The sequence below is a fragment of the Pochonia chlamydosporia genome (assembly GCF_001653235.2).
Source record: "Pochonia chlamydosporia 170 chromosome Unknown PCv3seq00029, whole genome shotgun sequence".
NCBI classification, from domain to species: domain Eukaryota; kingdom Fungi; phylum Ascomycota; class Sordariomycetes; order Hypocreales; family Clavicipitaceae; genus Pochonia; species Pochonia chlamydosporia.
In genome coordinates, this window is record NW_019154064.1 from 28,985 (window position 1) to 53,816 (window position 24,832).

Consider the following 24,832-nt stretch of genomic DNA (forward strand, 5'->3'; position numbering starts at 1 on the left):
GGTGGCTCCCGTGTAGGTGGAAGAGCGACGATTATTTCATCCTCAACATCCGCACTTTTTTCGCGACCGTCCAAAGCCGCCTGTCCTTTATGTTGCATTTTATGTGCTATTTCTAGATCTTGGCGCTTGAGATCTCGTCGGATCTGCCGATTTTCCTCCCTCTCTTGTTGTCTGGCTTCTTTTGCCTGCCGCTTCCTCTCTGTTTCTGCCTCACGTTGCCTCCTTCTCTCTAGGGCTAGAGCTTTCTGCTCTGCTGCCTTCTTCTGCCGCTGAACCTTTTGGGCTTCCTTCTTTAGTGCCTCCTCTTTCCGTTGCGCGTCTATTTCTGCCTTCTTTACGCGAGCTTGTGCGACTTTCGCTGGGCTAAACACCTGGGCTGCGTTAGGATCTGTTCGATCAAAAAGTAGATCTTTTAAGGCTTTACCGCGCTGCCTGCGCTTCTTCTCCTGAATAATTGTCTCACGGAGTCCTTGGTTCTCATATCGAAGCAGGTCAACCTCGGATTGAAGGCTTTCGAGAGTGCTCTTCAGCTTTCGGCTATTGCGGCCCCTATCTGCAGCGGACGTATCGACAACTTTGTCTACAAGTCGGCGTAAATCTCGAGCAGTAGGTTGTTGGAGGGCCAATGACTCTGCAGAGTCTCCACCTGTATCTGAATTGTCTTCTTCTTTGTCGGTGATCTGGGATAAAATGACTTCTGGGTCAAATGGCAAGAGACCAGTGCGTTTCCACCCACTCGCAATGTTCTCGGCAGAGAAGGAAGTTTCAAATGCGCTCCAAAACAAAGTCCAGAACTCGCGCTTTGATAGATTAATAAGGCCTTGTGTTTTTGCCGTCCACTGGATAAGCTGATTTGAGTATGCGGTTGACAGAGGGCTAAACAGCGACACATCTAAGGGCTGCAACCGATGTGTGGAATGGGGAGGGAACACCGCAATAATAATCCTGTGTTGGTCACACCACTCTAGAAAGTCCATATTAACATGGCTGGAGTGGCCATCAGTAATAAGGAGACGATAATCACGACCGTTGCGGGCTTTCGCCTTGGTAAAGCGGTCGAAAACGCCTATTAGCCACTCTTTCCCAAGTTCGTGATTTGTCCACCCCGTCTCCGAGGTTGTAAAGAAAGCCGATTGATGCTCTGGGTCAAACTCTGCAAGCCAAGAATCTTGGACTTGCCCTGGCTTGCCTTGGTAGATGAGAAATGGCGGCAGCGATGTCATATCCTGGCAGACGCATGCCAGGAAGGTAATCCAGGATCGATTGCCATCTTGCGATGCGCCGAGTAATTTACCCTGCTTTTTGACACTTAGGGAAAATACTCTCTTTGTCCTATTAATCACGCCCAAGAGAAACCCCTTTTCGTCCACGTTATATGTGTTGCAAGGCAGAATGTTGTATTTCTCGATTTTCGTGCGGATCTTCTACCATCAGCCGCGAATGGGGAGCGTTGCACGTTGACTTACAAGCTCAAAATAATCCTTATACCTAGAGGCATTATCGGCTCTCTTTCGCGCGGCGTCTAGCCCGTCAAACCAGATGCAACCAAGCTCATTACGATTGCGTCGAACGAAGCTGTACGGCCAGTCCTTTCCGACCTTAATTTTCGCGATATCCTGCGCAAAGTTCTTTACCATTGATAGCGTGGGGGGGATGCCACGCGATGAAAGCTTGTGAATATAGGCAATAAGGTCTCGTTCTTGTTGTTTTGATAGACATGACTTATACAATCTGTCAGCATCCCGTCTTGACCTCTGTTTGCCTTGATGTCCGGCGCCGCAGCGTAGTCTCATCGCAATTGAAACGTCTTACGTGACTGTGATGACTCACTTAGATGCTGCACAGGTTGGGGTTTGGCTATAGAGATTAATTTTTACTCGCGACGGCATACATTGGAATCAAGAGCTTGCTCAGAGTAGTGCTCAATCTCTCTCTGGCCGCATGGAAGACGCCAGATCCACCAAGACAAAATGCGAAACGGAAGGCAATAGCCACTCCAAACCGCACTACTAGCCCAAAAAAGCCATTTCTCGTTGTTGAGAATGATCGGGAGATGGTGGTAGCATTTCGGGACTCTAGGAGGCCGCAGCGCAATAGCAAGCGGCCGCGATGGCTTAAGGACTATGAAATAGAATGATACGCATCTAGCAGCAGAATTTTCATTATATGCTTAATTTTGGATGATTTAGGATCACGATTGTGGACTTGTTGTCAGTTAATGCCTGGAGTGCAAGCGGGAGTAAATCCGGCAGATCACCAGATCCGGCGCATCACCCGAAAATCCCTTACAAGTTTGGCCTGACTTTTTTCGCGACATGATCGCTCTCGCCAATGCCGCGACGAGCATATTACTCCAGCCACGCCCCACTTATCTGGCATGCGGAAACCGGGCACCATCTAAAGAAGGTGCTCACCACCACAATACCACTTTTCTGTCCTCTCGGTCGACACAACAGTGACAACACTGCTATTCGACCAATTCTTGATGTTTTTACTAGCCAAATTGGAATCTAAGATTCAAGAAGCCGTTGAGCATATTGAGCGATTTCCCAGTGCTAAAATAACTACTGTGGCTGAAGAATTCGGCGTACCACAGAGTTGACGGCGTTACCGCCTCGCCGGTCGACTACCTCAGAAAGGCCACCCTGTAGTCAATTCAAAGCCCTCGCTTGCAGAAGGGAGGGCATTGTGCCGCTGTCCATCGCCTTGACAGAATCAACCTTGTAGTACGACCAGAGCTCGTTACAGAGGCAGCCAATTACATACTCCGCGAGCCGACCCCTCTAGCCGAACGGGACGATCCCCCGGTGGTTGGTCTCAACTGCACTGCACAAGTACGATAAGAGGCTACAAAAGAAGCTTGACTCTAGCAGTGAACTTCGATGGTTTCATCGATCAGCAGGCTATTATAGGTCAAATTATGTCTGCATGGCTTGATCTGCTTAAGGATGTAGTAATACATAATTGCCTCAATATCGACATCAAGCAGCAAAGGATCATTGTTGAGATTTGAGATCCAGTTTCTGCGTGGTTGATCAGCGTCATTTCGGTCGATACCCGGTGGTACACATGCACTGGCACAAGGACACGGACCCATACTGAAGTTATGCCGTGGCTTTGATGCATGCCTGTCAGTTGAAATGGGCATGATCCAATCGTTGCTAACAAGGATGATAGCCGATACGAACTACCGATGATCTTCGACGTCATTTAGAATAATCTAGACTATTAGGTTCGCAACCGTCAGGTGAAAATAGCCTCGTTATCGTTGGTAGACTGCTTTATAGCTGATAGCTCTCGGCATAAAAGATGAATGCCCCGAGCTTACCCCCGGCCTTGTATATATCTACATAGGGTTTATATATCTGTATTGTTATTATGAAGCATATTCTGTACCTCTGTTTTGCTGGGCTAGTTGTTGGTGACCGTATCAGATACGGCGACGACGTGCCTGTCATTACAGTAAAAAATGGGTCGTATGCCGGCATTTTCACCCCAAGATATCACCAAGACTTCTTTTTGGGGATTCCCTATGCAAAGGTATTTGGCTGATTAGTTCGCGGTGCCCGAAGTGCTTGAAACTAATCCTTTACAAGCCAGCCCAACGGTTTAGTGTAGCTGAACGCCTTAACCACAGCTGGAATGAGACACGTCCAGCCGCAGCCTACCCACCTCATTGCTACGGCTATGGGCCGGATAACATTGGGTATGAGATGTCAGAAGACTGCCTGTATCTCAACGTTGTTCGCCCTAGCAAAATATCAAAAGACGCTCAGCTGCCCGTCGCAATTTGGATTCATGGTGGAGGTCTAGTAGGTTGCGTCACTGCATTGGGTCTAGAGGTTTTAACTAACTTGACAAGTACATGGGTGGCTCAGCTGACAGACGATATAACCTCTCTTTTGTTGTTGAGCAAAGTGCACAGATGGGGAAGCCCATCATTGGTGTTAGTCTCAACTACCGACTCGTGGCATTTGGATTTCTAGGGGGCGAGGAGGCGCAAGCTGCTGGGGCAACCAACATTGGATTTCGCGACCAGAGGCTTGCAATTGAATGGATCCATGAGAATATTAGGGCGTTCGGTGGTTCGCCTGAGAAGATCACCATCTGGGGCGAGAGCTCAGGGACTGAGAGCGTCACGGCCCAGGTTTTTGCATATAATGGTAAGTCCGTTAGAGTTTGTTCGTCTTGGATATGGCAACTCATTTATAACTCATAGGGCAGCATAATGGTCTTTTCAGAGGTGCCATTGGCCAATCCGGATTCGGTGGAATTATCCCGCGACTTCCTGGAGGATACAATGCCACCGCCCTGCAACAGGAACATTTTGACAACTTAGTTCGCAATGTCTCGACTTGTGCTTCCACTGTTGGCACCCCACACGCTTTGGAGTGCCTGCGTAACGCTGACTTCAGAGATATCAATGCAACCTTGTCGCAGATGCCGGCATTGACCTGGTCACCTGTCTTAGATGGTGATTTTCTTGCAGACTACAGTGCCAATCAGGTGTCGAATGGAAGATTTGCCCGAGTTCCCATCCTAATTGGGGCGAACTCTGATGAAGGTACAGGGTTCGGGTCTGGCAAAGGGCCAGACGGCGGGTCATTCAATACGGACGACGATATTCGCGGAGCAATTCAGAATTTCATTTCTCCAACGGCTGGCATAAAAACCGGCAAATCCGTTGATGACCTTTTGGACCAAGCCCTTTACCTCTATCCTAATATTCAATCTGCGGGAATCCCAACTTTAAAAACATGGCCACATGTTTTGCAGCCAAACGATAATTTTACGCAATCGCTTGGTCTACAGTATCGACGAGGCAATGCATTTTTTGGTGATGTGTAGGTCAAGCGCAAAGAAGAAAAGTCTAAAGCTGACGACGTGAGTGCAGATACATGCACTACCTACGCCGAAGGGCAAATTTAGCATGGTCCCGGTACGGGCTTCCGTCGTTTGTCTATCGCTTCGATGTAACTGTAAATGGAAAGCCTGAGTTTACCGGGGCCACTCATTTTCAAGAGGTGCGTTGACATGCTTCAGAGTTTATATTGAGACATACCTTGAGCTAACGCAAGGCATTGAGCGCAGGTCGCTTTTGTATTTTACAATATTAATGGAGATGCTTACACGGTAAATCCCTTTGGCGGTGATGATCATGCATATTCTAGGAAAGCTCGAGCTCTTGCCAAAGAAATTTCATCTATGTGGATCAACTTCATTGTTGACCAGAATCCCAACGGGTATCAACATCAGAGCTGCGAGAGTGATAGGTGGCCCACGTTCGACCCTACAGATGGCGGAGGCGCGGGACGTGGTATTGTCTTCGAGCTGGACCATTTGTCGGTTGAATTAGATGATTGGAGAGCAGAGGGTATAAATTGGTTAATTCAAAACGACCTTGCGCTCATCGGGAACTAAGACCATGGCTCTCCATAATTTTGATATCGGGTCGCATTGGATTGTTTCGTCCGTTCACCTAATGTAACTGCACACTTTGGCGACGAGAGAGGATACGCGTCACAGCTTGTCTCATTCCTTGTTGATCATTCCGATAAATGTGAATAAAACCCAAGATAAACCAAGATTATGTGATTGACTAGGTCCAAGGGTAGTGCCACGTTATGAGAGTCATTGTTAGCTGTGTCTTATTGGCACCCAGCAAAGTCAGTCCAATATTCGTTGTCCTTTTACTCTAGCCAGAGGGATTCATGTCATTTATCTCTGTTCGGAAAGATATTCCAGCCTTTCAACCTTCTGATATCTGATGACCTCTAGCAATTACACCAAATCAGCTAGTTCAATCAACAGGGGCAGCCTTATCCGACAGGATGCGCCTCCCGTTGGACTCGCACCACGGCATCATCCACACGAATCGAAGCATACTTGGGACTTACAGTGGGGGGTAATAAGTATTTGGCCACCTTTAGGTCATATCGGTACAAAGGGGTGGGCAAATACTTATTACCACAGACTGTAATTAGTGATGGAGCTGACTACATGGCGTAAATTGCTCATGGCAACCAGCATGAGGTTCGATATCTGTGACCGCCTGGCCAATTGCGCGCATTTGCGAGCACACCAGGATGACACCAGTGCAACCCCCCATGCACTCCGCGGATGAAACTCGAATCCTTCTCATCGCGAGCACAGAGCCAATCCTTCCATTTCATCGAATCCATACTGCGGTTCGAATCGTGCTACCATTGCGGTGTCGTACGACGTTTCTCTATGCTCGTATCGTTTGGAGTCCGTGCCCTGTGATTGCGCCAATAGCTTCCGGTGAATGACTGCCGAGCATCACAGGCAACAGGGGTCCCATCCCCCAGATGTTTTTAAAGTACAAAGGTGGATTACTAACAGTTGTTTCATGTGGCTCGTCAAAGATTATGCATTATTTGCGACACTTGATTTTCTACTTGAAAGAGTGGAATCATACGAATAAATACTTTAGAACACTGTACTACTACCTTACAGGCAGTAGTATTTGCTGTTGCCTCTCAGGCAATGGCATACTCTTCTTGCTTTAAATGAGCGACTTGATCTTAACAAGTATTGTCTTCTACCCCGAAGATGCTCGATATTTCATATCCTGTCCCACTTGGTGGGGTGCGGAGGATATACTTATTCCCATGACGGATAAGCCTGGCATGAATATAGCCTCAGTTCGGACGGTATCCGAAGGGTTCTCGCTAGAGCTTGCCATGCCGGTGATGAGGATAGCCTGCCGGCCCACCAGACTTTCTGATATGAGGACACACATGCGTTGATTGTGGGCCGATTTCAACAGCAAATCCCTGTTGCAACTTTCTGCCGGTCCGATGGATCCGGTAGACCGTAGACCAGTGACACAAGCCCGTTGATATGGGGAATCGGAACGTCTTAGTATGGAACGTACCATGCTTCAAGTAAACCAGGAAAAACTTCAAGGATATCAGGACATCCTTTTGAAATCCGGAATGCTTGCTTCTCTTACGCCAGAATTTGAAATGTCTTGAAGAGTCCTCAAGGCGAAATACGACGGTACCACACATGACGTAGAGATGGCTGAGCCCTTGGCCCAATACAAAAGTTCCAACGCACGAGGAACATGGTGGCAATGGCGGCCAACAAATGGGTGTCATATTTTATCCAAAGGAGTGAAACCCTTTGCAGGTGTACAGTATGCCTCTGGAGTCAGTACTGCTACTACATCTCAGTAAGACGGCAGTGGTTGCATACTGATTGGGTTCCTAGGGTCTGTTCATTTTGAGTGAGTGACTTGATCAGGTCTTAATGGTTTCCGATGGCTTAGCCTAGTATTAAACGGAATAGAATTTATGTTGGCCGCGGTGACAAAACCTCAGAGGGTAACAGCCGGTTGCAGCCGTAGACTTGCTGAGGGACACCGCGGAACACCGTAAGTAAGGCAATGAGGGAAGTCGGTTGATATTGCATTGGGAATCATACGATTCCTGAGAGAAGACCAGCTCCCCACCTGAGAACGAACACGCCCAATGTCGTACCAGCAAACTCTCCACTTCCAACTCGGCACCATTCAAGTCGGTGAGCCTGTTCCTAGACCTCAACACATGACCACCCCGGACAAATGAGCGGCTAGTATGGACAAGTGCAGTAACTCGCGAAGCAAGCCTGCCTGCGGAACACAATTATCTCCAGATCTGATAAATACGAATGCTCTAGGATGGCATAACCGGAGCTCAAAAAGGAAGGTGAAACAAAGAACTCCGCCACAGAACGCATCATCTCGAGTTTCCTTGAAGCGTGACATTCCGAAATCTACAAAAATGACTCGCTTTGCTGAAAACGGCCTTATGAAAGAGATATCATATTTCATTGTGCCCAAGGTTGAAAGTCATGATGCATCGAAACATACTCTTTACCCTTGCTATTGCCCCTATTTGCCTCGCCAACAACCAAAGCAGTCTCAATGCCGACATCTTCGCCGCTATCGACAAGAGAGAGGCGCAACTAGCTCAGATGAACCGAGAGGTATGAACGTCTTCGAATCCTTTCGAAGCCTATGTACTCTCTCTGATACGAGCCGCAGATCTTGGAGCATCCTGAGCTTGCATACAACGAAGTCTACGCTCACGAGATACTTACATCCTTCCTCAAAGGGCAAGGCTTCAATGTAACCCGCAAGGCGTACAATATTAGCACAGCATTTGTGGCAGAATATGAAAACGGGCCTGGGAAATCAGTGTCTTTCAATGCTGAGTACGATGCCTTGAAGGGAATGGGGCACTCGTGCGGCCATAACTTGATAGCCACATCAGGTGTTGCCGCTGCTATCGGTGTTAAACATGCCTTGGAATACCTAGGTGTACAGGGGCGAGTAGTGTATGATTATTGGAAGAGCCTCACCAAAGTATTTCTATGCTTACGCGTGTAAAGACTTCTCGGAACACCAGCGGAAGAGACCGGCGGTGGTAAGATCCGATTGCTCGAGGCTGGGGCCTACGACGGACTTGATTGCAGTCTCATGGCTCATCCTACCGAATCATATACTTCATTCTGTAGGACATCGGCTGCATGGGCAGCCAACGTGACCTGGACCGGCTGTAAGTAACTTGAGCGGATGAAGACGTGGGGTTGGCGATGGAGACAATCAGCTAATATTAGCTGACACTAGATGGTGCACACGCCGGTGGAGCTCCATGGCTCGGGCGCAACGCGATGGACGGGTTCGTAACGGCGTACACATCGACAGGCTTATATCGTCAACAGCTTCAGCCATCAGATAGGATTCATCATATTATGTCGGAAAGCTCCCAGCTGGTGAACGTCATTCCAGATCTCGCCCAGAGTCAATGGCAAGTCCGCGGTCCGTCGAGGTTTGCCAACATCTAACCCCTCCATATGTAGACCTCTGGTGAGTCTGGTTGGTTCTGACACTATGCACATAATAGGAAGCGCCGCGATGTCGTGGTAAATCACGTTCGTGAGATAATAGAATCCTCAGCAAAAGCAACCAACACATCTGTGAAAATTGAACCGTCAGTGAATTCTTCGTTGCCCATACCCCTTGTATCGAGTCCTTTGTTGACGACCCGTATTAGCACTTTGGATTACTGGGAGGTTCAATCTAATGCGGCCTTGTCTCGTACATACTACCGACTCTTGATGAAGAATTTCGATCCTTCAAAAGACCCAAAAACGGCAAACTTCACAAATCCTGATGTCGAAGAGGAGATTTACCGGATCGGGGGCGGAGGTGGGACAACGGATCAGGTATGGCAACCTGTGCTACTAGGCGAAATGAGCAGCCTCGACTAATATGATGTCAACCAGGGAAATGTCTCTTTCAAGCTGCCTTCTATTCACGTTACATACCCAATCAGTGCCACTGCCTCACCGCACAACGTTGCCTTTAGAGCCGCAGCAGCCACGGTATGTTTTCAAGTCTACTAATATACGTGTAATCATGCGCCGTTGACGCTTCCACGTCATATAGGATTTTGCCTTTGTTCAAGCTATTAGAACAGCTAAGATACTCGCGCTGACTGGAGTGGAAGTCTTGCGCAATGAAACACTAGCGCGTGAGATATGGAAGGAATTCAAACGACAAGAGGCTACACCGATCTAAAGTCTGTGTCGCATATCAGGCTTACACTGAATCGCAGCTCACGGAAACTGAGACATTGATATCAGCAACAGCAGCTGCCTGCCAGGCAGCTGCTACTGCCTAAACTGGCAGAAGGTTTCTTTTGTGTATAAAGAGCTGCACGGGAACCGTCCAGCTCTTAATGGAGTTCTTGCTCCTCAGATAATTCTCACTCAATACAATTGCCACTTTCGGCGCAGTCATACTCGATCTCATGTGACCTCAACGTTGTCTGACAGTCTGTGTAGGTGGCGATTCTGGCGAAGGCAATGTAATGTAATGTAATTTATTTACGCCCGGAGGGATTACAACATCCCTAAAGGGCCATAACGATGCGCTATTTGCTTATTCTACCCTGTAAGCTGTACACCTAAAGCCCAACAATGGTTTCCTTCCTTGGCACCTGCAGCCTCATTTCACCAACTGACAGTCCTGCCCTGGGGTCATTCCCCCCGAGTGCCCAGCATCCCATCTTCGGCAGCTGGAGCTTGGTCGGTCAGTGCGAGGTTGCACGATTAGGATGTTACGCTGATTCCAGTCCACTCGTCCAGTTCATCGCAGATTCGCCTGCTCATCTGTCCGCATCCAGCCTTCCTGTTGCCACTGCAAACTTGATCGTCGTTCGGACAGCCGCCATGTCAGGCTTCCATCCCTCGCCATCCGACTCAGACTTGCCTCCAAGAAAGAAAGACAAGTTTCCCATCTTAGTCCGCTTGTATCGTATCATGCCCTCCCTCTCCGAGTTCCACCGTGTGCACCGAAACAGGAAATGCTCGACTGTTTCTGCTGCTTGGCCGCAGCTGCATTGGTCCGTACTCGTAGCCCTGATACTGTGCATGTACCTGTTGAGCCTGCACTTTCCTGTTCGTAATTGTATCAGTATTCTGGACTCCTTAGCATCCAGAGCGTCATAGATAGCCCGCGTGTGCTTGCCCGGAAGTGCTATGTCAATCCGTCGTGAATGCCGTCCTACCCGGATGGGTATCCTTTCCCGCTGCTGTTGCTGGTGACCGAACAGCAGCCTCGTTCTCGTAGGCGAGATAATGGGACTTCAGTATGAAACAATACCGTAGTGCCTTCGTTATAATGCAGCCAATGAGTTTGATCAAAGCCGTAGGTTACCTAGAATTAACTTGGGAGAACATTTTTAACCTTTTCTAAAATAGCCGACATGAGCGAGGTGCTTCGGAACTTATCCCTTGACCACTCCAACTCCGTCCCTTCCAGAAACACTACCTTGGGCGCATTGTGCGGGCTTACTCGTGGGCCATTATCCGTCGGCAGAAGCCACAGCAAGCACTCATTGATCAGGCTTGCAGCATTGGCCACTCGATGAGCAAACGGCGACCGACAGGCCTCACAGCTGAACAAACGGCGTCTGTCGCATCAGATCACCGTGTTCGACGGCTTACAGTCCAGTTGCGGAAATCGCACCGAGGTTCTGAACAGCACAAAAAGACCCACCGCGAGTTGCGATCGTTAAAGCAGAAGCTAAAAAGGGAACTCAAACAGAAGATTCGAGATGACTGGACAGACGAACGGGCCGTGGACGATATTGAACGTCAGCTGCAAGGGATTGGCTTTGCAAAACCAATGGAGGACGACGCCATCCGTCCTCAGAGACCGGCACAAAAGCTGCTGGTCGAAACACTTACAGCTCCTGTTGCCTAAACAACATCTTGATGCCTCAGACTACATGCAAGAGCACGTTGTTCTCGGAGGCAGGTATCCAAACGATGAGCAATCCGTTCCCCTTCTTCCACAATCTATTGATCTCTCCATAGATGATCTGGATGTGTTCCTGGCCTGATTGCTGTCGGGGGTTTCGCAGGCTGAGGGCCATTGCCTTATTCGTCGTCAAAAGTGCTATACGTCGGCGGCGGACGTTTGGCAGCGATCTCAGGGCATGTGCCATTGCAGCTAGCTCGCCTGAATACGGGTTCTGTTCGTTTCTCGGGCCAATGGTGATAGAGAACGCTTGACTCCTTGGATCCGCCCTGCCTTTTACCTTGATATGTGCCACTCCTCCCACGCCGACCAGTCCGTTGCGAGCCGAGCTGCTGACGGCCACACCGACATCCCAGGTCCCCTCAATCCCCTTGCTCATGTCTTCATATTGAATGGCCTCCATTCGTTTATCCCAGGGCGCCAAAGCGAACGGTTGAATAGATTCGATTTCCGATAGCGGTATCTCCTTCAGTCTGCATGCTACTTGGTGAAACGGCGATCGGTAGGACTGGTAGAATTTCCGCACACGGGCTGTTATCCTGTGAAGGGGATTTGTTTTCGGCAAAGTGTGAATGTCAATCCAAAGTTTTATCGCTCGTTTCCAAAGTCGCTCTCGCGTGGTCGGGATAGCTGCCTCCGCTTCTGCAATGCTTGTCGCAACTGTGAGAAACGATCCCACGATCGCCTGAGCTCCCACTCTCTGGACGCGATTGATGGGTGCCATATTCCTGTATTTATAAGCATGCATCTAGATATTCGAAGCATAGTCTACCACGGGGGCGACCGTAGCCGAAAATAACTGTCGCGCAGTTGACCCCGACAGTCCCTTGAGTCTCCTCAGTTCTAATGCTGCTTCTAGACCCTTTGATGCTGCTCTTGCGATGTGTTGCTTATACTTCAGTTGGGAATCCATAACTAGCCCCAGAATCTTAACGTGGTCCTTGGGATAAATATCTTGGCCTTTGATTGTGAAAGGTTCATTGCAGACTTTATTTATATTCTTCGTAAAATGAATGATTGCCGTTCTGTCTGTCTTGAACGTCGCTCCGCTTCTTTGCTCCCACTCCAAGGCGCTGTTTATAATGTCTTGCAATTTGGCGCGGTTGAGTTGTACTGTCGGGTTACGTATTGTTCTGAGCAAAAGTACGTTCCTCTGCATCAACACACATTCAAATAATATGTAAGTGGTACGGGGCTTATGCGGCCAGAAGCGTACTGGGAGACCAACAAATTGATTGCATTGAAGAACGAGAGTTTATTACAATGTACGAATTCCTCGCTCAAAACCGTGAAAACGCTATGGCACCTTGTCTCGAGGTCTCCGAACATCCCCAACGAATGCATGGAAATTGGACGGCCTGTCCCTACTTTCCACCCGCTGGAGGTCACAAACTGTGGATTATTGGCGATTTGAAACATAACCGTCAAATGTGATCCCTGAATATTGGCATACAACAAGGTCAAGCTTCTGTTGACCGACTGTGTCGGGGGGACAGGCCAATCAGGATTTGGATGCGGCCCGAGACTAATCCCCCAGTAAAGCTTATGGAGAAATTCAGGTAAAATGCAGGCATGATACCTGGCAAACGCCACCTGATAGTGGTAAATGCAGGCAAATACCCCTCCCAGTTGGAACAAACCCAGGACCTTCCAAACAAGCACCTGCACCGGGAGAGTCAACATTGAAGCTGAAGCATGCCGTCAAATCCAGAAAGACATTTTTTGGACGGGGCTACGGACAAAGCCCGACTTTGTTGCCCTTGGTCTGGCACTACAGGAAAATTCTGGCCATCTCGAAGCTTTGGAGCTCGACTTCATCGACTGGGACTTGGTAAAGAAACACTGGGACGACTTGGGCAATGATGTTGGAGACGTCTTCAAATCCGCGTTGAGAGTACGCCCTTGCTCAACTAAGCTTCGATTTCCGACACTACAAAAACGGTCTCTCTCTGGCCTTGATCTAACATCATCCTTCCGTGGAATTGCTTCTGCTTTGAATCCTGTGTCACTCCGGTCAATAGCTCTTCGCCGATGTTCTGGCTGGGAGCTGCTTCTAGAACACTTGACGGGGCCAAGCCATTCACTAAGCATAACATCATTGGAGGTATATCAGCCTTTCGGGATTGCGAGTCTCCCGAGGAACCACAAACTAGAGCATTCCAGGACAACTCACGAGTACGGCATCACCAGAGTCTTCGGTGTTCTTGTGACCGGCGAATCTGGTGGCGTGATTCTCTGCGAGAGCCGTTGCAAAGAGCCTCAAGCCCCTATAAACGACGGCCACACCACTCAGTACAATGCTTGTCTTCCATGACGATCGACTCTGTTTATATCCCCATTCCAACTTGGACGCGAATCTAGGGAGGGCTTCAGGCTACAGCTTTCCCACAGCTCCTTACGTGTGCCGTACCTATCAGGTGTTATTACCACGAATCCAATTAATGTGTAAACGAACAAACTCTATTCCGGTACTTGGAGCAGTCCACACTGAGTATATCAGCACCACAATCTCGAGTATCTAATCCACGTTCGCAATTGGCTACTGCAAAGAAACCCCCTCTTCCAAAGGAACAATATGCAGGCGCATCTACAAATCGACCATCCTTGCCAACCGCGCACTGTCCCCTTGGATTTTAATATCTTCTCTGACTGGCAAGCATATGTGGCGTTGACTAGAGGAAAAGATCTTCTACTTGACTCACTGTGATCTTGAAGCTATTAAGGCAGACTCAGAAGCAATCACAGAATACGAAGGACTGGAGGCTGAGGCAGAACAACTAAATAGACCACATTCTTATTGATCTTCCCTTCAGTCAACCCTGCCACTTGAACTCCAACCTCGGCAACTCCCCAGCCCCCGTTTCGTTCTAGTTACGCTATCCACGGAGTCAAATGTTCATTGAGTGGAGTGGAAGTCCCGGGCTGAGGGCACATCGTCAAAAGCATGGATCGCCCGCCAACCGGGCCTCCGGAATTCGTGGTCCAGTTGTCGGATAAGGCTGCCTCTGTTGATTGAACAAGCAGACTTGGAGTAATTGCTGGATGTCATAAAATCATGGATATCAGAAGGTGAAGAGGCTGGCCAGCCACTTGGAAATAATTAGAAGGCTGGAAATAATGCTTCTTTGCTAAGATAAATGACGTGAATCCCTCTGGCAAGAGGAGGACAAGAAGTCAAGGATACTGTCAGAAATACAGGGGCACTACGGCATCACCGAGAGGGGTCTTTCTCAAGAAATGTAATTTAGTTGATTATTATTCTTGTTGTTCTAGCAGAATCATCTCGTCATCAAAAGAATGCCCTTATTATACTGCTGCCCTCCAGGCAGCAGTATTATAATTGCTTCTGTTCAATCAATATTGTCGATGGTGGCGGCAGCGCACAGTGCGATCCAGTACGCCACATTCTGACAGATACACAGGCAATTGACAGGCTATTAAATCAAGAACTGCATCTTCAGCGTAGTAAAAATTGAGTTGGAACCGCGTAACGCGACACCAGTATGGCCGAAATGAGACCGACTAGGGGCCTGCACCTACAGCTTCCATTAAATAACACCGAGTTGCACAATATGTACATTCACCCTGGAGTAGCTGACGTCATAAGCGCAACCTTAAATGTACGGGCAAATTACCCCGCAAGTCGGCGGCGATTCCGCACGAAGTTGGTAGCGAGCCCCCTGCTTCACAGAGGAAACTGGGGCCGGCACACGTGCTCCAAGGGAGGCGGGATTGGCAGTGGCGGACAAGCCACACCTAAAAATTGGAATACGACGTTTCCTTGGCTGTACCCCAGTAGGGCTCACCTGTCTGGTTCACCGCAATTATTTATGGCGTCTCACCAGACATGCATTTTCGAGGGCATTCTGACAATGGCGAAGCCTACGCATTTGCACCTGATACCCTTCCCATAGAGCTGTCTGGATCCATTGGTTTACATCTCAGTGTTGTGGATTTGCCAGGATTGATATCTGTTTCAAGCGATAAACAAACAGACCAGGACGTCGAAGCAGTTCACGATATGAGAGGCTGAGCCACTGTTTGTTGAACATAAGGGTGCCGTACAATTGTCTATCTAAAGCTAAGGAAGAAAGGAGGAAAGCCATCAGACAGCGACACAAATGGGTAGTGCCAAGCATGGTGGGAGTTGGTGGTTTTTGTCTCTTTGTACATGCAGATTCTTGTGGGGTGCGGTACTCTTGGGTATTGAAAGATAAAGAATTGCGCACTTGGCAAAGTATGTCACATCCTATGGTTCCACCAGTGGATAGACAAAAGGTGATCGGGAGGGATATTAGGTCTGATATACGGGTAGGCCAGGGCATGTCTCGAACAAATAGAAGTAGAGTTAGCCGTAACCAAACGTAACCATGTGTGGATTTCTAACAGATTAGGGGTCCCTACCAAGTTTGGGATGGTCCATCCACTTGCATCGATCCACCAACCAAGTGGTGCAATGCCGTCGACATCAGATGACTTCTGTAGGCCTTGGCAACCTCTTCTTGCCTAGTCAGAAACGAGAATAAACTGGCTGCCTTCACCTCTGAGGCCCACCGTCGATCATTACGCGTGGTGTTCACTGGGCGAGACATTTATCCACTAAGCATGCTTAGGCGGTAGCAATTGACAGCCTGTAGTTACTTTGAACCGACATTCGCAAACCCCAAAAAATGGCTCCAAAGTTAGGCGGCCCTGCGAAGCTAGGCGCTGCCTGTGACACCGGCAATGCCATACCATCCGCCACCACCCTTTCGTCAACCCCACCCTTTCGGCAGGCGAAAGAAAAAAACCACCACCAAAACTCAACGACTTCACTTACACACAACTTGACCAAAAGACAAGTTATTTGCAAACAGCTGCCTGCGTTAAATTTGCGATTTATGTGTCTATTAACTTTTAGGCCTTTTGGGTAGCCTTCCTGATCGTGTGGTACGCTGCGACAGTATGGTTTCCTCTCTGACCACAATAACCGAAGCGGCCTCCGATTCTGACCCTGACTCTCCTGGGATAGCAAATAAATTGCCGATGAGCTGCGGGTCGAAGGCCAGCATAATGACACCCAAAGATACATAGGCGGACCATCCAACAGCCTTTGGATACAGCTTCAGTGCCTCCAAAAAGCTCATCTGATGCTCGGCGCGCATAGTCTCGCCGCGAGACTCTCGCGGAGCTCTGGGTTGGCAGGGGCCGACTTGTGCGGCAATGCCACCGAGTCATGTTGAACGAGGATCGCCTCTTGTTTTTTGTCGACTTCAGCCATCGGTCGTTTTGCCGTGCTTGGTGCTCTGCTTCGGTTTACGATCAACAGCCGTACGACTGCTCTGACGGAACAGGGCCATGCAGGATCCGCCAGGTGACTCGGGGGTGGGCATGGGCACAGATATACTAATTCGGATCGCCTCTACACATGTTGACTAGGCATTGAGCCTTACCACGGTAGTATGGTACTTCTAGAGTTGTCAAGTTTCCGGGGGTTCCAGACCACTTGAGCAACGCCACGCAGAGGTTGAGGAACTGTAAGGGAATGGCCCCACTTTAGAACTCAGATAGCTCGAGTCAGAGCTTCCTTCGGAACCTCTTACTCTCCTTGTGAACAATCACTTTATCCAAGTCGCACTCGACCTTGCTCGTGCCTTGTACCGTCACAGGAACCACGACATCCACCCGTTGAACTGGCAGAGTCTCCAGCTCCACAATCAACATGCCCATTTCTCGTCCATCAACATCCATCAGATCCTTGTTGCCCGTCTTCTACCCCATATCCTGCATTCTCGACATTGTAACCCCCAGATCAGGCAAAACAATCGGCATACATACCGGCGAATAAAGCCCTGGCGCCGCATTTGCCCCGATGCTTTCCCGGAAGTGGCTTTCGCCAAGCAGCATTCACTTCGGATCCTCAATCCATCGCTAAACTGCCATGAACACGTGGTTTTGGGGGCTAAACTGTGTTACACCGGCCTCGGTCGGATGCCAGGCGAAGTCAGGGTCGGAATCAGCCCTCCTCTGCACGGTTATCGCTAGCTTAGGCGGTGGTCTCTCCAAAAGCTCCAAGATTAACAGGGTACAGGGGACTTGACAGCCAAAGCGCCACAGTCGGAACGCCAGACAAAAGTTGGAGTACAGGGATGTTTTACGGAGTACTTTGCTGATAGTCTGGGGTGATTGGAACCCAAGCCATGAGTGGTCAGCACCATCTTTAGATGGTGCGAGCTTGCGAGTCCCAAATAAAGTGGGGCGTGGCACGAGTATCGGTCACACGGAACTTGACCGTGCGCAACAAAGGAGCAAGGAACAATAGATGCGACAGGCCCAACATTACTGCTGGGCAGCGATGGCGATGAAATATAAAACCCTCATACCTGACGGTACACGACTTCACCTCTTTCCTGATATTTTAGCCCCGGATGTCCCTCACTGGTATCCAGGGAGTCAATCTTTCTCAACAATCTGTTTGGATGATGACCTCGTGTTGATTTCACGCCTTATTGTCGTCGTTCCCGTTTCCCTCGTCTCCTACATCTGCCTTCAGGCAGGCTTCAGCCCTTTCAAATTCCCTCAATTTTACGATGAGACGATCCTACGACGGCGCAGGCGTAGCGGCCGCAGTAGCCACTGTTCTTCATGTCCTTAACCTTCTAATATCCTTATACGCCGGTGCTGCAAACGCTGAACAGCCTGTGTACGTGGCGTCTGAAGGTTACGATGAAGGTCGGTTTGGCAAGTACCCGGTTCAAGAATTCAAATCCGTGGAACTTATCGCGCCTCGGCCAAACATTGTTCGTCAGGATAGTCGATGCTCAAGAGATTTGATGACGTTCCTTTCGCCTCGTGGCTATGTTGAGCAAGCAACTCACCCTCAAGCAACCATTCTTGACCACAATGGTCATCTAATATGGACTTCAGGATGGGACAAGAAACAGATTTACAACCTCATGACGCAGGAATACAAGGGCCACAATTATATTACCTTTTGGGCAGGTAACGACGCAGTGGGGGGTCACGGCGCAGGTTCTTATTACATGGTCAGCAATTTTCTGCAGTTGAAACTTCCACGCTTCCAGCACTAACACGTTCTCCTAAAGCTGGATGAAACCTACAATATGACGCGGCGTTTGCATGCGGCCAATGGCCTCAAAGGTGACTTGCATGAATTTCGATTTACACCGCAAGGCACAGCGCTTATCACTGTGTACGACGTTCAAGAGGTAGACTTATCCACTCTTGGGAAGAAATCAGGACCCATTTGGGACTGTCTTATTCAAGAGATTGACATCGAGACTGGTGACTTGGTATTCGAGTGGCGAGCAAGTCAGCATCTGAACATCGCAGACACATACCGGCGCATTGGCGGCGAGGGTGAGCCTGGCGGCGCGCCTTTTGACTGGTTCCATATCAACAGCATCGACAAGGATATTCAAGGAAACTATCTCATTTCTAGCCGATACTTCAACAGCATTTTCTACATCGACGGGAAAACAGGAAGCGTCATCTGGACGATGGGGGGTAAGGGGAACAAATTCAAGGATCTCTCCGGTGGCAAAGCAACAAATTTCGCATTTCAGTACGATGCTCGATGGGACAATAATTATCGGGAGATTACTCTGTTTGACAATAGTCGCGAGGGTGGGCCTTTGGCAAATGCTCATCCCAGAGGCATTCGTCTCCGCGTCGACCAGGTTCTAATGACGGTCGAACTTATCACCGAGTACAAGAATCCAACGCGTGTCCCTGCGGCGTCACAGGGCTCACTCCAAAACCTCCCTAATGGAAATGTGCTCATAAGCTACGGTTATAGTGGTCTGTTCACCGAGTTCACGCGCGAGGGTAAGATCTTGTGCGAGACGCACTACGGTCCGCAGAGTCGATATGGCACCGGCGATGTGCAGTCGTACCGCGTTTTCAAGTTCAACTGGCGGGCATCTCCAGAGACTGATCCTGACTTGGCCATCTCCCAGGACGGCGCAATGGTGTGGAGGGCCTATGCCAGTTGGAATGGCGCAACTGATGTTTCTGCTTGGGTGCTTCAGGGTACAGATAGCCCTAACGCCGGAAAGTGGAAAGTCATTGAGAAAAAGAGCAGGTCTGGGTTTGAGACAGACTTTTTACTGGAAGCCGATCACCCAGCCTACATTAGAGTTGTGGCCGTGGACTCGAAAGGAAATACACTCGGATCCAGTCAGCCAGCCAACGCTACCAAGGTGACGATTGTATGTCAATATCCTCTTCTTTCTAACATTTCCCTATGGTTTGCTAACTAAGACATGTTTAGACCTACAAGCTCGACCGACCTAAAGCATCAATCGAGTATGAAAATACATGGACGTGGTTCACAGGTGTTGTTACAGGCTTTGGACTTGTGGTATTTGCTCTGGCTCTTCGACCTGCTATCAAGGCTTGCTTTACTTGTCGTCGACGAACAGCTCAGTACAGCTCACTACCCACCGATGAAGACAAGATAGCAACTTCAAAGGGCATCCATTTGACGCAATTTTGACGAAGACTGGTCGAGAGTGCCTTTTATTCCATTGATTTTGATTTCGTTTTCTTTGTGTAAGGGTTTGCATTGAGCGTTGCCCAATCAGCCAAAGAGACATTGCGCATCCTGCCTTGATGCCAATCGGCAGTGCCATACGGAAACAAAGTAGGGAAACACATGGCGAATAGGCGGTGTTTCCTACCCAACTCATCGATGGGGGTTTGCCTAATATCAGGTGCTTGAGCGATAGGCAGTTTCCTCGTGTTAAAAGCCTCTTTCAAAAGTTCTGCTTCGGTCTGGCGAATGTCGAGGTTAGGGACTACGGTTTGTTGAGACGGGCCGGGAATGTCCCCATCAATACCCCGTTCCTCCTCTTCCCCACAAGCCCTGGAATATCCTTTCCTTCCCGGTTCTTCGTCCCTCATCTCCTCAGATTCCTCGATATTCAGCACCTGGTCAGACACGTCACCGTCGACAGGAAGAGCCAACAGGTTCGGTTGGGAAATAGTGATATCACGATAGTCTGGGTGGTGGCGCTTTAACCAATGATCAACCAAGCGATAGGTAGAGACTTTGATAAATTCGCCAAGTTGGTCAAGGCAAGTTCCTTCTTTGAAGAAATCTGTCCCCTTCGCTAGGCGATATCTTCTACCACGGCACTCCCGTGCTCTCTCTCCCTTTTGTTCACCATTTATTTTGGGCTGTGGGAGGCAGAAGGTGGATGCTTTACCTTTTGTCCCCGCATGCCATTTCTGGCTGCTATGCAGCCTGTATGTATCACAGACCGAATTCTGGTCTATAATTACAACCTCTGCACATCCCGCTGACGGGTAACAGAGTCAACTGTGAGCGCCTTTGAGCTGATGCAATGCTAGATGGTGTTTTATTTACGTTGTACAATGAGGAAGACGTCTCATGACGGTCTCTGTAGTCTATAGATTAGTCACCAGCTTAGCACGTCCTGTGCCCCGCTAGGGGACCTGAGCGGCCTATGGCCGCTGGACGGAAAATACACACACACACACACACGCGCGCGCGCGCGTCTCTGCGTCATCTCCAGCTCCGTTAGCTCGTAAGCGAATCCATGACCGAGAGGCTCAAAGGGCCACCCGCAAGAGAACCAGAGAATATATGGATCGGCTACAGCGAGAAGTGGATGAGCTCAGAAGCAAAAGCTGTGCCGGAGCAAGCATGCGCAACACGACCCTTGAGTGGCTTTCTCAGCGTAACAGGGATCTCGAGAATGAGCTGGCTGAGCTCAAAATGAGGTTGTCGTCTGCCAGTCCTCGACCCGGCAGACCGTTCGAGATTGTGGCAGGCATTCACACCACTTCTCACGCTCACCGATGCCACAGGATGTTTGCAAATGGGCTCCCGCTTCGCTATAATGGAGCGAAAACTGGAGTAGGCGCTTTCGAAGGTTTAAGAAGACTTCCTTCACCAGAGGAGCGCAACAACGTTGCTGGAACTGAATATGCACACCAACGTGGCTTGGAGCCACCTAGCAGAGGAATTTGGGCCACAATGTGCCTTGATTATCCTTCACACTTCCAACCATTACCAGCAAAATTTTTTTGATACTTGATGGCGGTCTTTCAATGTTACGAATCAGGGCGAAGGTTGGCTCCCAGTAAAGCAGGACGTTTCCGAAGCTCCCCGTTACTCGCGACAGGGCAAGAAAGCCTTTGTCTGGAAGGAAGCCGGCCTGCTTCTTAGCATCTCGACTGTCTCGGCGTTTATAGCAGGCGTTCAATGATTCGAAATATCTGCTAAACTGTGAAAATCTCTCTATACTCAGCTCTTCCAGCGAAGTCCCTCAACTCAAAGTGTTCCAAAGCGAGTAATTCATCTACTCAACCCCTCCTTCCCCCGCATGGATCATGTACTCCCTTCCGACTCCATGTTCAAGCACCTGAGGAGCACCGGCTATTTCATGCTCACAATTCCATCACCACACTAATGAATGCTCCAGGGGTGTGCGCTGATCGGCATTTCCGTGTTGTCGTTGCTTGTCCGTGAACATTGTCGTACCGGAAATCTCAGCCGATGATGATAGAGTGTTAAATGCGGATGCATCGCTAGGTCCACTGACCTGCTGATATGTCCATGGACCAGGAAGTGCCGATACCGCAGGACCGGGAGACTGGAGGTGCTTTTCGACATGGTATAACTCTTGGAACGGTGTCCACGACATGACGGCATTTTTAATTAGACGAGTTTGAAGGTAGACAACCTCAGCGGTCAATGCTTGGTTTCGGGAGGTCAATTCTTTCACCGCTTGGTCACTGGTAGTGTGTGATTCCAGCTCTCTGACCGCGGATTCAAGTTGTGCGATATATTGCTTTGTTCTCTGTCGAGCTGCGCGCTGGGCTATTCGATCCTGAGCTCGTTTGCGTTCTAACTTCTCCGGAGTTAATTTAGCAGTCCGGCGAGATCCTTGCAGAAGATTAGCAACGAATGAGCCTTGCACACCGTTTCATTATACAAAATCAGGGCGAGCGCAAAAGCATTGTTAAAGCGTTGCAAATTCTTACTTTTACGCTGAGGAGTGCAGCTGGCTGGCGTAGTTGACATGCTGAGGGAATGCCAGGAAGTAATATCTGTGGTTTGTTCAAAGACGTGCATATCTCTCTTTGTCGTTGTTTTACGTCCGCAGTCACTTCAGAGCTACGGGTACGACTTAACCCAGCCATGATATCCATCTGGTTCAAGGACAACATTTATCACCAAGTTATGGGTGTCACAGGTAGGAATAAGGAGCAAGCATAAGGTGGCCCAGGGTTAACTCAGGAACCATTTGTTGTATCGAGACCGTAACTATTAAGCGCTAATGCGGCACCTATGGCTCCAGCACGGCGCTGAGATACCTGCGCGCCCGGCCGTGCTGGTGACTAGTTGAGATAAGGACAAGCCTACTACACCATGGCCGGCAGAGGCGTAGTTTGTCCCGAGACGGATGGCAGACCAGCATGAGTACAGGGAAATCGCAGTTCAACTCTTCGCTTCAGCAAATCGAAGGACCTGTACATGAGGCCTGCAGTGCAGCTTTGTTGCCAGACTGCTCTCGCCTTCGTCGCCAGATACTCCCAACCACGCTCTCCAACATATGGAGTTGCAACAATGCATCGATTCAAGCCGCCACATATTCACCACCCTAATATTTTCCGTCAATTTATCCAAATACGCAAGTCTGGGCGTTATTGCCTAATTAATTGGGTTGCCAACCCAGCCACGCAACCTGGTTGGCTGGTTAGTTGGTTGGTTGGTGAAGACAGAATTCTAGGATTGGTTGGTGGGAAGGGCTGGCTGGCCAACTGGATTGGCCATCCAGTTGGAATAGTTGGTTGGAAGTACACCTTGCCCCTTGCTATTCCGTTGTGGCCACCCCGAGTCCTGATATGACCACCATTTCTCGAACACTCTCAATAACTAGAGAAGGTCTTTTTGAACCGGCTGTGGCGCTGAAATCATATTTACCCGCCTCACCGTCTTATTTGGTTGAGCCGAGTTAGGATCCGTACGATGAAACAGGTAATTCGGCTACTATGCCGAATCAAATTCTCAAGAATTCGGAAGATGAGGGTCCAGTTCAGCTCCGGCCACGTGCCAGGGCTGATTGAACGCCCCAAAAGTGCGGCAACCGCCGAACCCACCGAAACGTGGGTGATCCGTGCGGCACCTGAAAGTATTGGCTGACCCCCCGTTGTACGATGGGTCGTGCCTGAAAGGGCAGGTGCCTTGCCAGGTGTCGCGAAGGTTCCCCACAACAGGCCGCTGTCCATTTCATGGAGCCACAGAAGTCCCCGGAATCACAGCCACAACGTATCCTGTGTCCCCACCCCGGGGTCCCTGGCTGGCCTCATGCCTTGTGGCATCACTAACAGGTGAGTACGAACTGGGACACCTAATGCGTTGAAACTATTGGCTTTCATCAATGGCCCAACAAAGCAGAATAAGAATATATCTGCCTCCATAGTACAAAATGGCACACCAAGTTCACTCATACTCGAAAATTTACGTTCTCCCAAAAGCCATGCTGAACCTGCCCTTGAAAGAGGCGAACAATGTTTGCCAGGCGAAGAGGCGAGGTATCTGCCTGTCATCTGCAGCGTAACGCCAGTACTCTACAACGAAATCGTCCGCAAGGTGCCAAAAGGCTACCCTTGATTATCTTGGCATGAGACAGGCAGCCTGTTCGGAATGACGCATTTATGGCATGATGTACCGCAGAGGGGCATGTTGTCGGATAAGGCTGCCTCTGTTGATTGAACAAGCAGACTTAGAGTAATTGCTGGATGTCATAAAATAATGGATATCAGAAGGTGAAGAGGCTGGCCAGCCACTTGGAAATAATTAGAAGGCTGGAAATAATGCTTCTTTGCTAAGATAAATGACGTGAATCCCTCTGGCAAGAGGAGGACAACAAGTTCAGATACACAAGCAATTGACAGGCTATTAAATCAAGAACTGCATCTTCAGCGTAGTAAAAATTGAATTGGAACCGCGTAACGCGACACATGTACGTGACGCCGGACAACTCAAACATTGAAACTAAATTACCTCCCGACACATGCACCACATGAGTCACCACACAATGTAGAGCAATGGACAAAGGGCCGAATCGGGGTGCTCAGCGGAGGTCACTAGTGGGAACACTCAGCCCCAAAATGTTGACACGTTCTGACCCACAACTTGGTATCCCTAAAGTGGAACGATCTGACTGAAGTAGTATCGCGTGTTAAGGCAAGTACTACAACGCCAAACGGACAGACAGGCCCAGGCCCCGTAGGATGGAAACGAGAGCAGGCAAAGTTAAATGAAATGTTCAGAGCCACTTAGTATTTACTGGACCTGTGAGATACTACGGAAATTAATTTACAAGGTACATGCGTGGGAGATCATCCGAGTCAGGTATTCTCGTATTTTAGCGACTTGCTTTGTCCGAACCGGATCTAGCTCCATCCCCAGTGGATGAGCAGAGCCAAGGAAACTCGATTTCACCTTCAAGTATAACGGTC

General features: G+C 49.3%; 10 protein-coding genes across 10 annotated transcripts; 6 read left to right on the forward strand and 4 right to left on the reverse strand.

Annotated features, from left to right (window-relative positions):
• Window positions 1–31: 31 nt before the first annotated feature.
• On the reverse strand, window positions 32–1,637 carry VFPPC_18582 (DDE superfamily endonuclease, CENP-B-like protein; the record flags this gene model as incomplete). Its single annotated transcript, XM_022430170.1, has 3 exons — window positions 32–80; window positions 127–1,421; window positions 1,497–1,637. 3 exons carry the CDS (start codon window positions 1,635–1,637, stop codon window positions 32–34), a joined length of 1,485 nt encoding a protein of 494 aa, XP_022284827.1.
• Window positions 1,638–2,485: 848 nt separating this feature from the next.
• VFPPC_17151 (hypothetical protein) lies at window positions 2,486–2,843 on the forward strand (the record flags this gene model as incomplete). Its single annotated transcript, XM_018294899.1, has 2 exons — window positions 2,486–2,572; window positions 2,652–2,843. The coding sequence occupies 2 exons, from the start codon at window positions 2,486–2,488 to the stop codon at window positions 2,841–2,843; spliced, it is 279 nt and encodes a 92-aa protein (XP_018135871.1).
• Window positions 2,844–3,378: 535 nt separating this feature from the next.
• Window positions 3,379–5,421, forward strand: VFPPC_12342 (carboxylesterase family protein; the record flags this gene model as incomplete). Its single annotated transcript, XM_018290255.1, has 6 exons — window positions 3,379–3,540; window positions 3,597–3,812; window positions 3,863–4,163; window positions 4,220–4,844; window positions 4,895–5,024; window positions 5,092–5,421. The coding sequence occupies 6 exons, from the start codon at window positions 3,379–3,381 to the stop codon at window positions 5,419–5,421; spliced, it is 1,764 nt and encodes a 587-aa protein (XP_018135870.1).
• Window positions 5,422–6,562: 1,141 nt separating this feature from the next.
• On the reverse strand, window positions 6,563–6,901 carry VFPPC_18581 (hypothetical protein; the record flags this gene model as incomplete). Its single annotated transcript, XM_022430169.1, has 1 exon — window positions 6,563–6,901. The coding sequence occupies one exon, from the start codon at window positions 6,899–6,901 to the stop codon at window positions 6,563–6,565; it is 339 nt and encodes a 112-aa protein (XP_022284828.1).
• Window positions 6,902–7,860: 959 nt separating this feature from the next.
• VFPPC_12341 (amidohydrolase) lies at window positions 7,861–9,589 on the forward strand (the record flags this gene model as incomplete). Its single annotated transcript, XM_018290254.1, has 8 exons — window positions 7,861–7,992; window positions 8,051–8,343; window positions 8,398–8,564; window positions 8,636–8,837; window positions 8,913–8,999; window positions 9,063–9,234; window positions 9,295–9,393; window positions 9,458–9,589. The coding sequence occupies 8 exons, from the start codon at window positions 7,861–7,863 to the stop codon at window positions 9,587–9,589; spliced, it is 1,284 nt and encodes a 427-aa protein (XP_018135869.1).
• A 401-nt stretch (window positions 9,590–9,990) lies between these two features.
• VFPPC_18580 (hypothetical protein) lies at window positions 9,991–10,521 on the forward strand (the record flags this gene model as incomplete). Its single annotated transcript, XM_022430168.1, has 1 exon — window positions 9,991–10,521. The coding sequence occupies one exon, from the start codon at window positions 9,991–9,993 to the stop codon at window positions 10,519–10,521; it is 531 nt and encodes a 176-aa protein (XP_022284829.1).
• A 773-nt stretch (window positions 10,522–11,294) lies between these two features.
• Window positions 11,295–12,059, reverse strand: VFPPC_12340 (reverse transcriptase; the record flags this gene model as incomplete). Its single annotated transcript, XM_018290253.1, has 1 exon — window positions 11,295–12,059. One exon carries the CDS (start codon window positions 12,057–12,059, stop codon window positions 11,295–11,297), a length of 765 nt encoding a protein of 254 aa, XP_018135868.1.
• Window positions 12,060–12,941: 882 nt separating this feature from the next.
• Window positions 12,942–13,649, forward strand: VFPPC_12339 (hypothetical protein; the record flags this gene model as incomplete). Its single annotated transcript, XM_022428822.1, has 1 exon — window positions 12,942–13,649. One exon carries the CDS (start codon window positions 12,942–12,944, stop codon window positions 13,647–13,649), a length of 708 nt encoding a protein of 235 aa, XP_022283886.1.
• A 4,255-nt stretch (window positions 13,650–17,904) lies between these two features.
• Window positions 17,905–19,832, forward strand: VFPPC_17149 (arylsulfotransferase protein; the record flags this gene model as incomplete). Its single annotated transcript, XM_018294897.1, has 3 exons — window positions 17,905–18,360; window positions 18,421–19,545; window positions 19,608–19,832. The coding sequence occupies 3 exons, from the start codon at window positions 17,905–17,907 to the stop codon at window positions 19,830–19,832; spliced, it is 1,806 nt and encodes a 601-aa protein (XP_018135865.1).
• A 23-nt stretch (window positions 19,833–19,855) lies between these two features.
• Window positions 19,856–20,559, reverse strand: VFPPC_18579 (ATP-dependent DNA helicase PIF1; the record flags this gene model as incomplete). Its single annotated transcript, XM_022430167.1, has 2 exons — window positions 19,856–20,485; window positions 20,527–20,559. The coding sequence occupies 2 exons, from the start codon at window positions 20,557–20,559 to the stop codon at window positions 19,856–19,858; spliced, it is 663 nt and encodes a 220-aa protein (XP_022284830.1).
• Window positions 20,560–24,832: the final 4,273 nt, after the last annotated feature.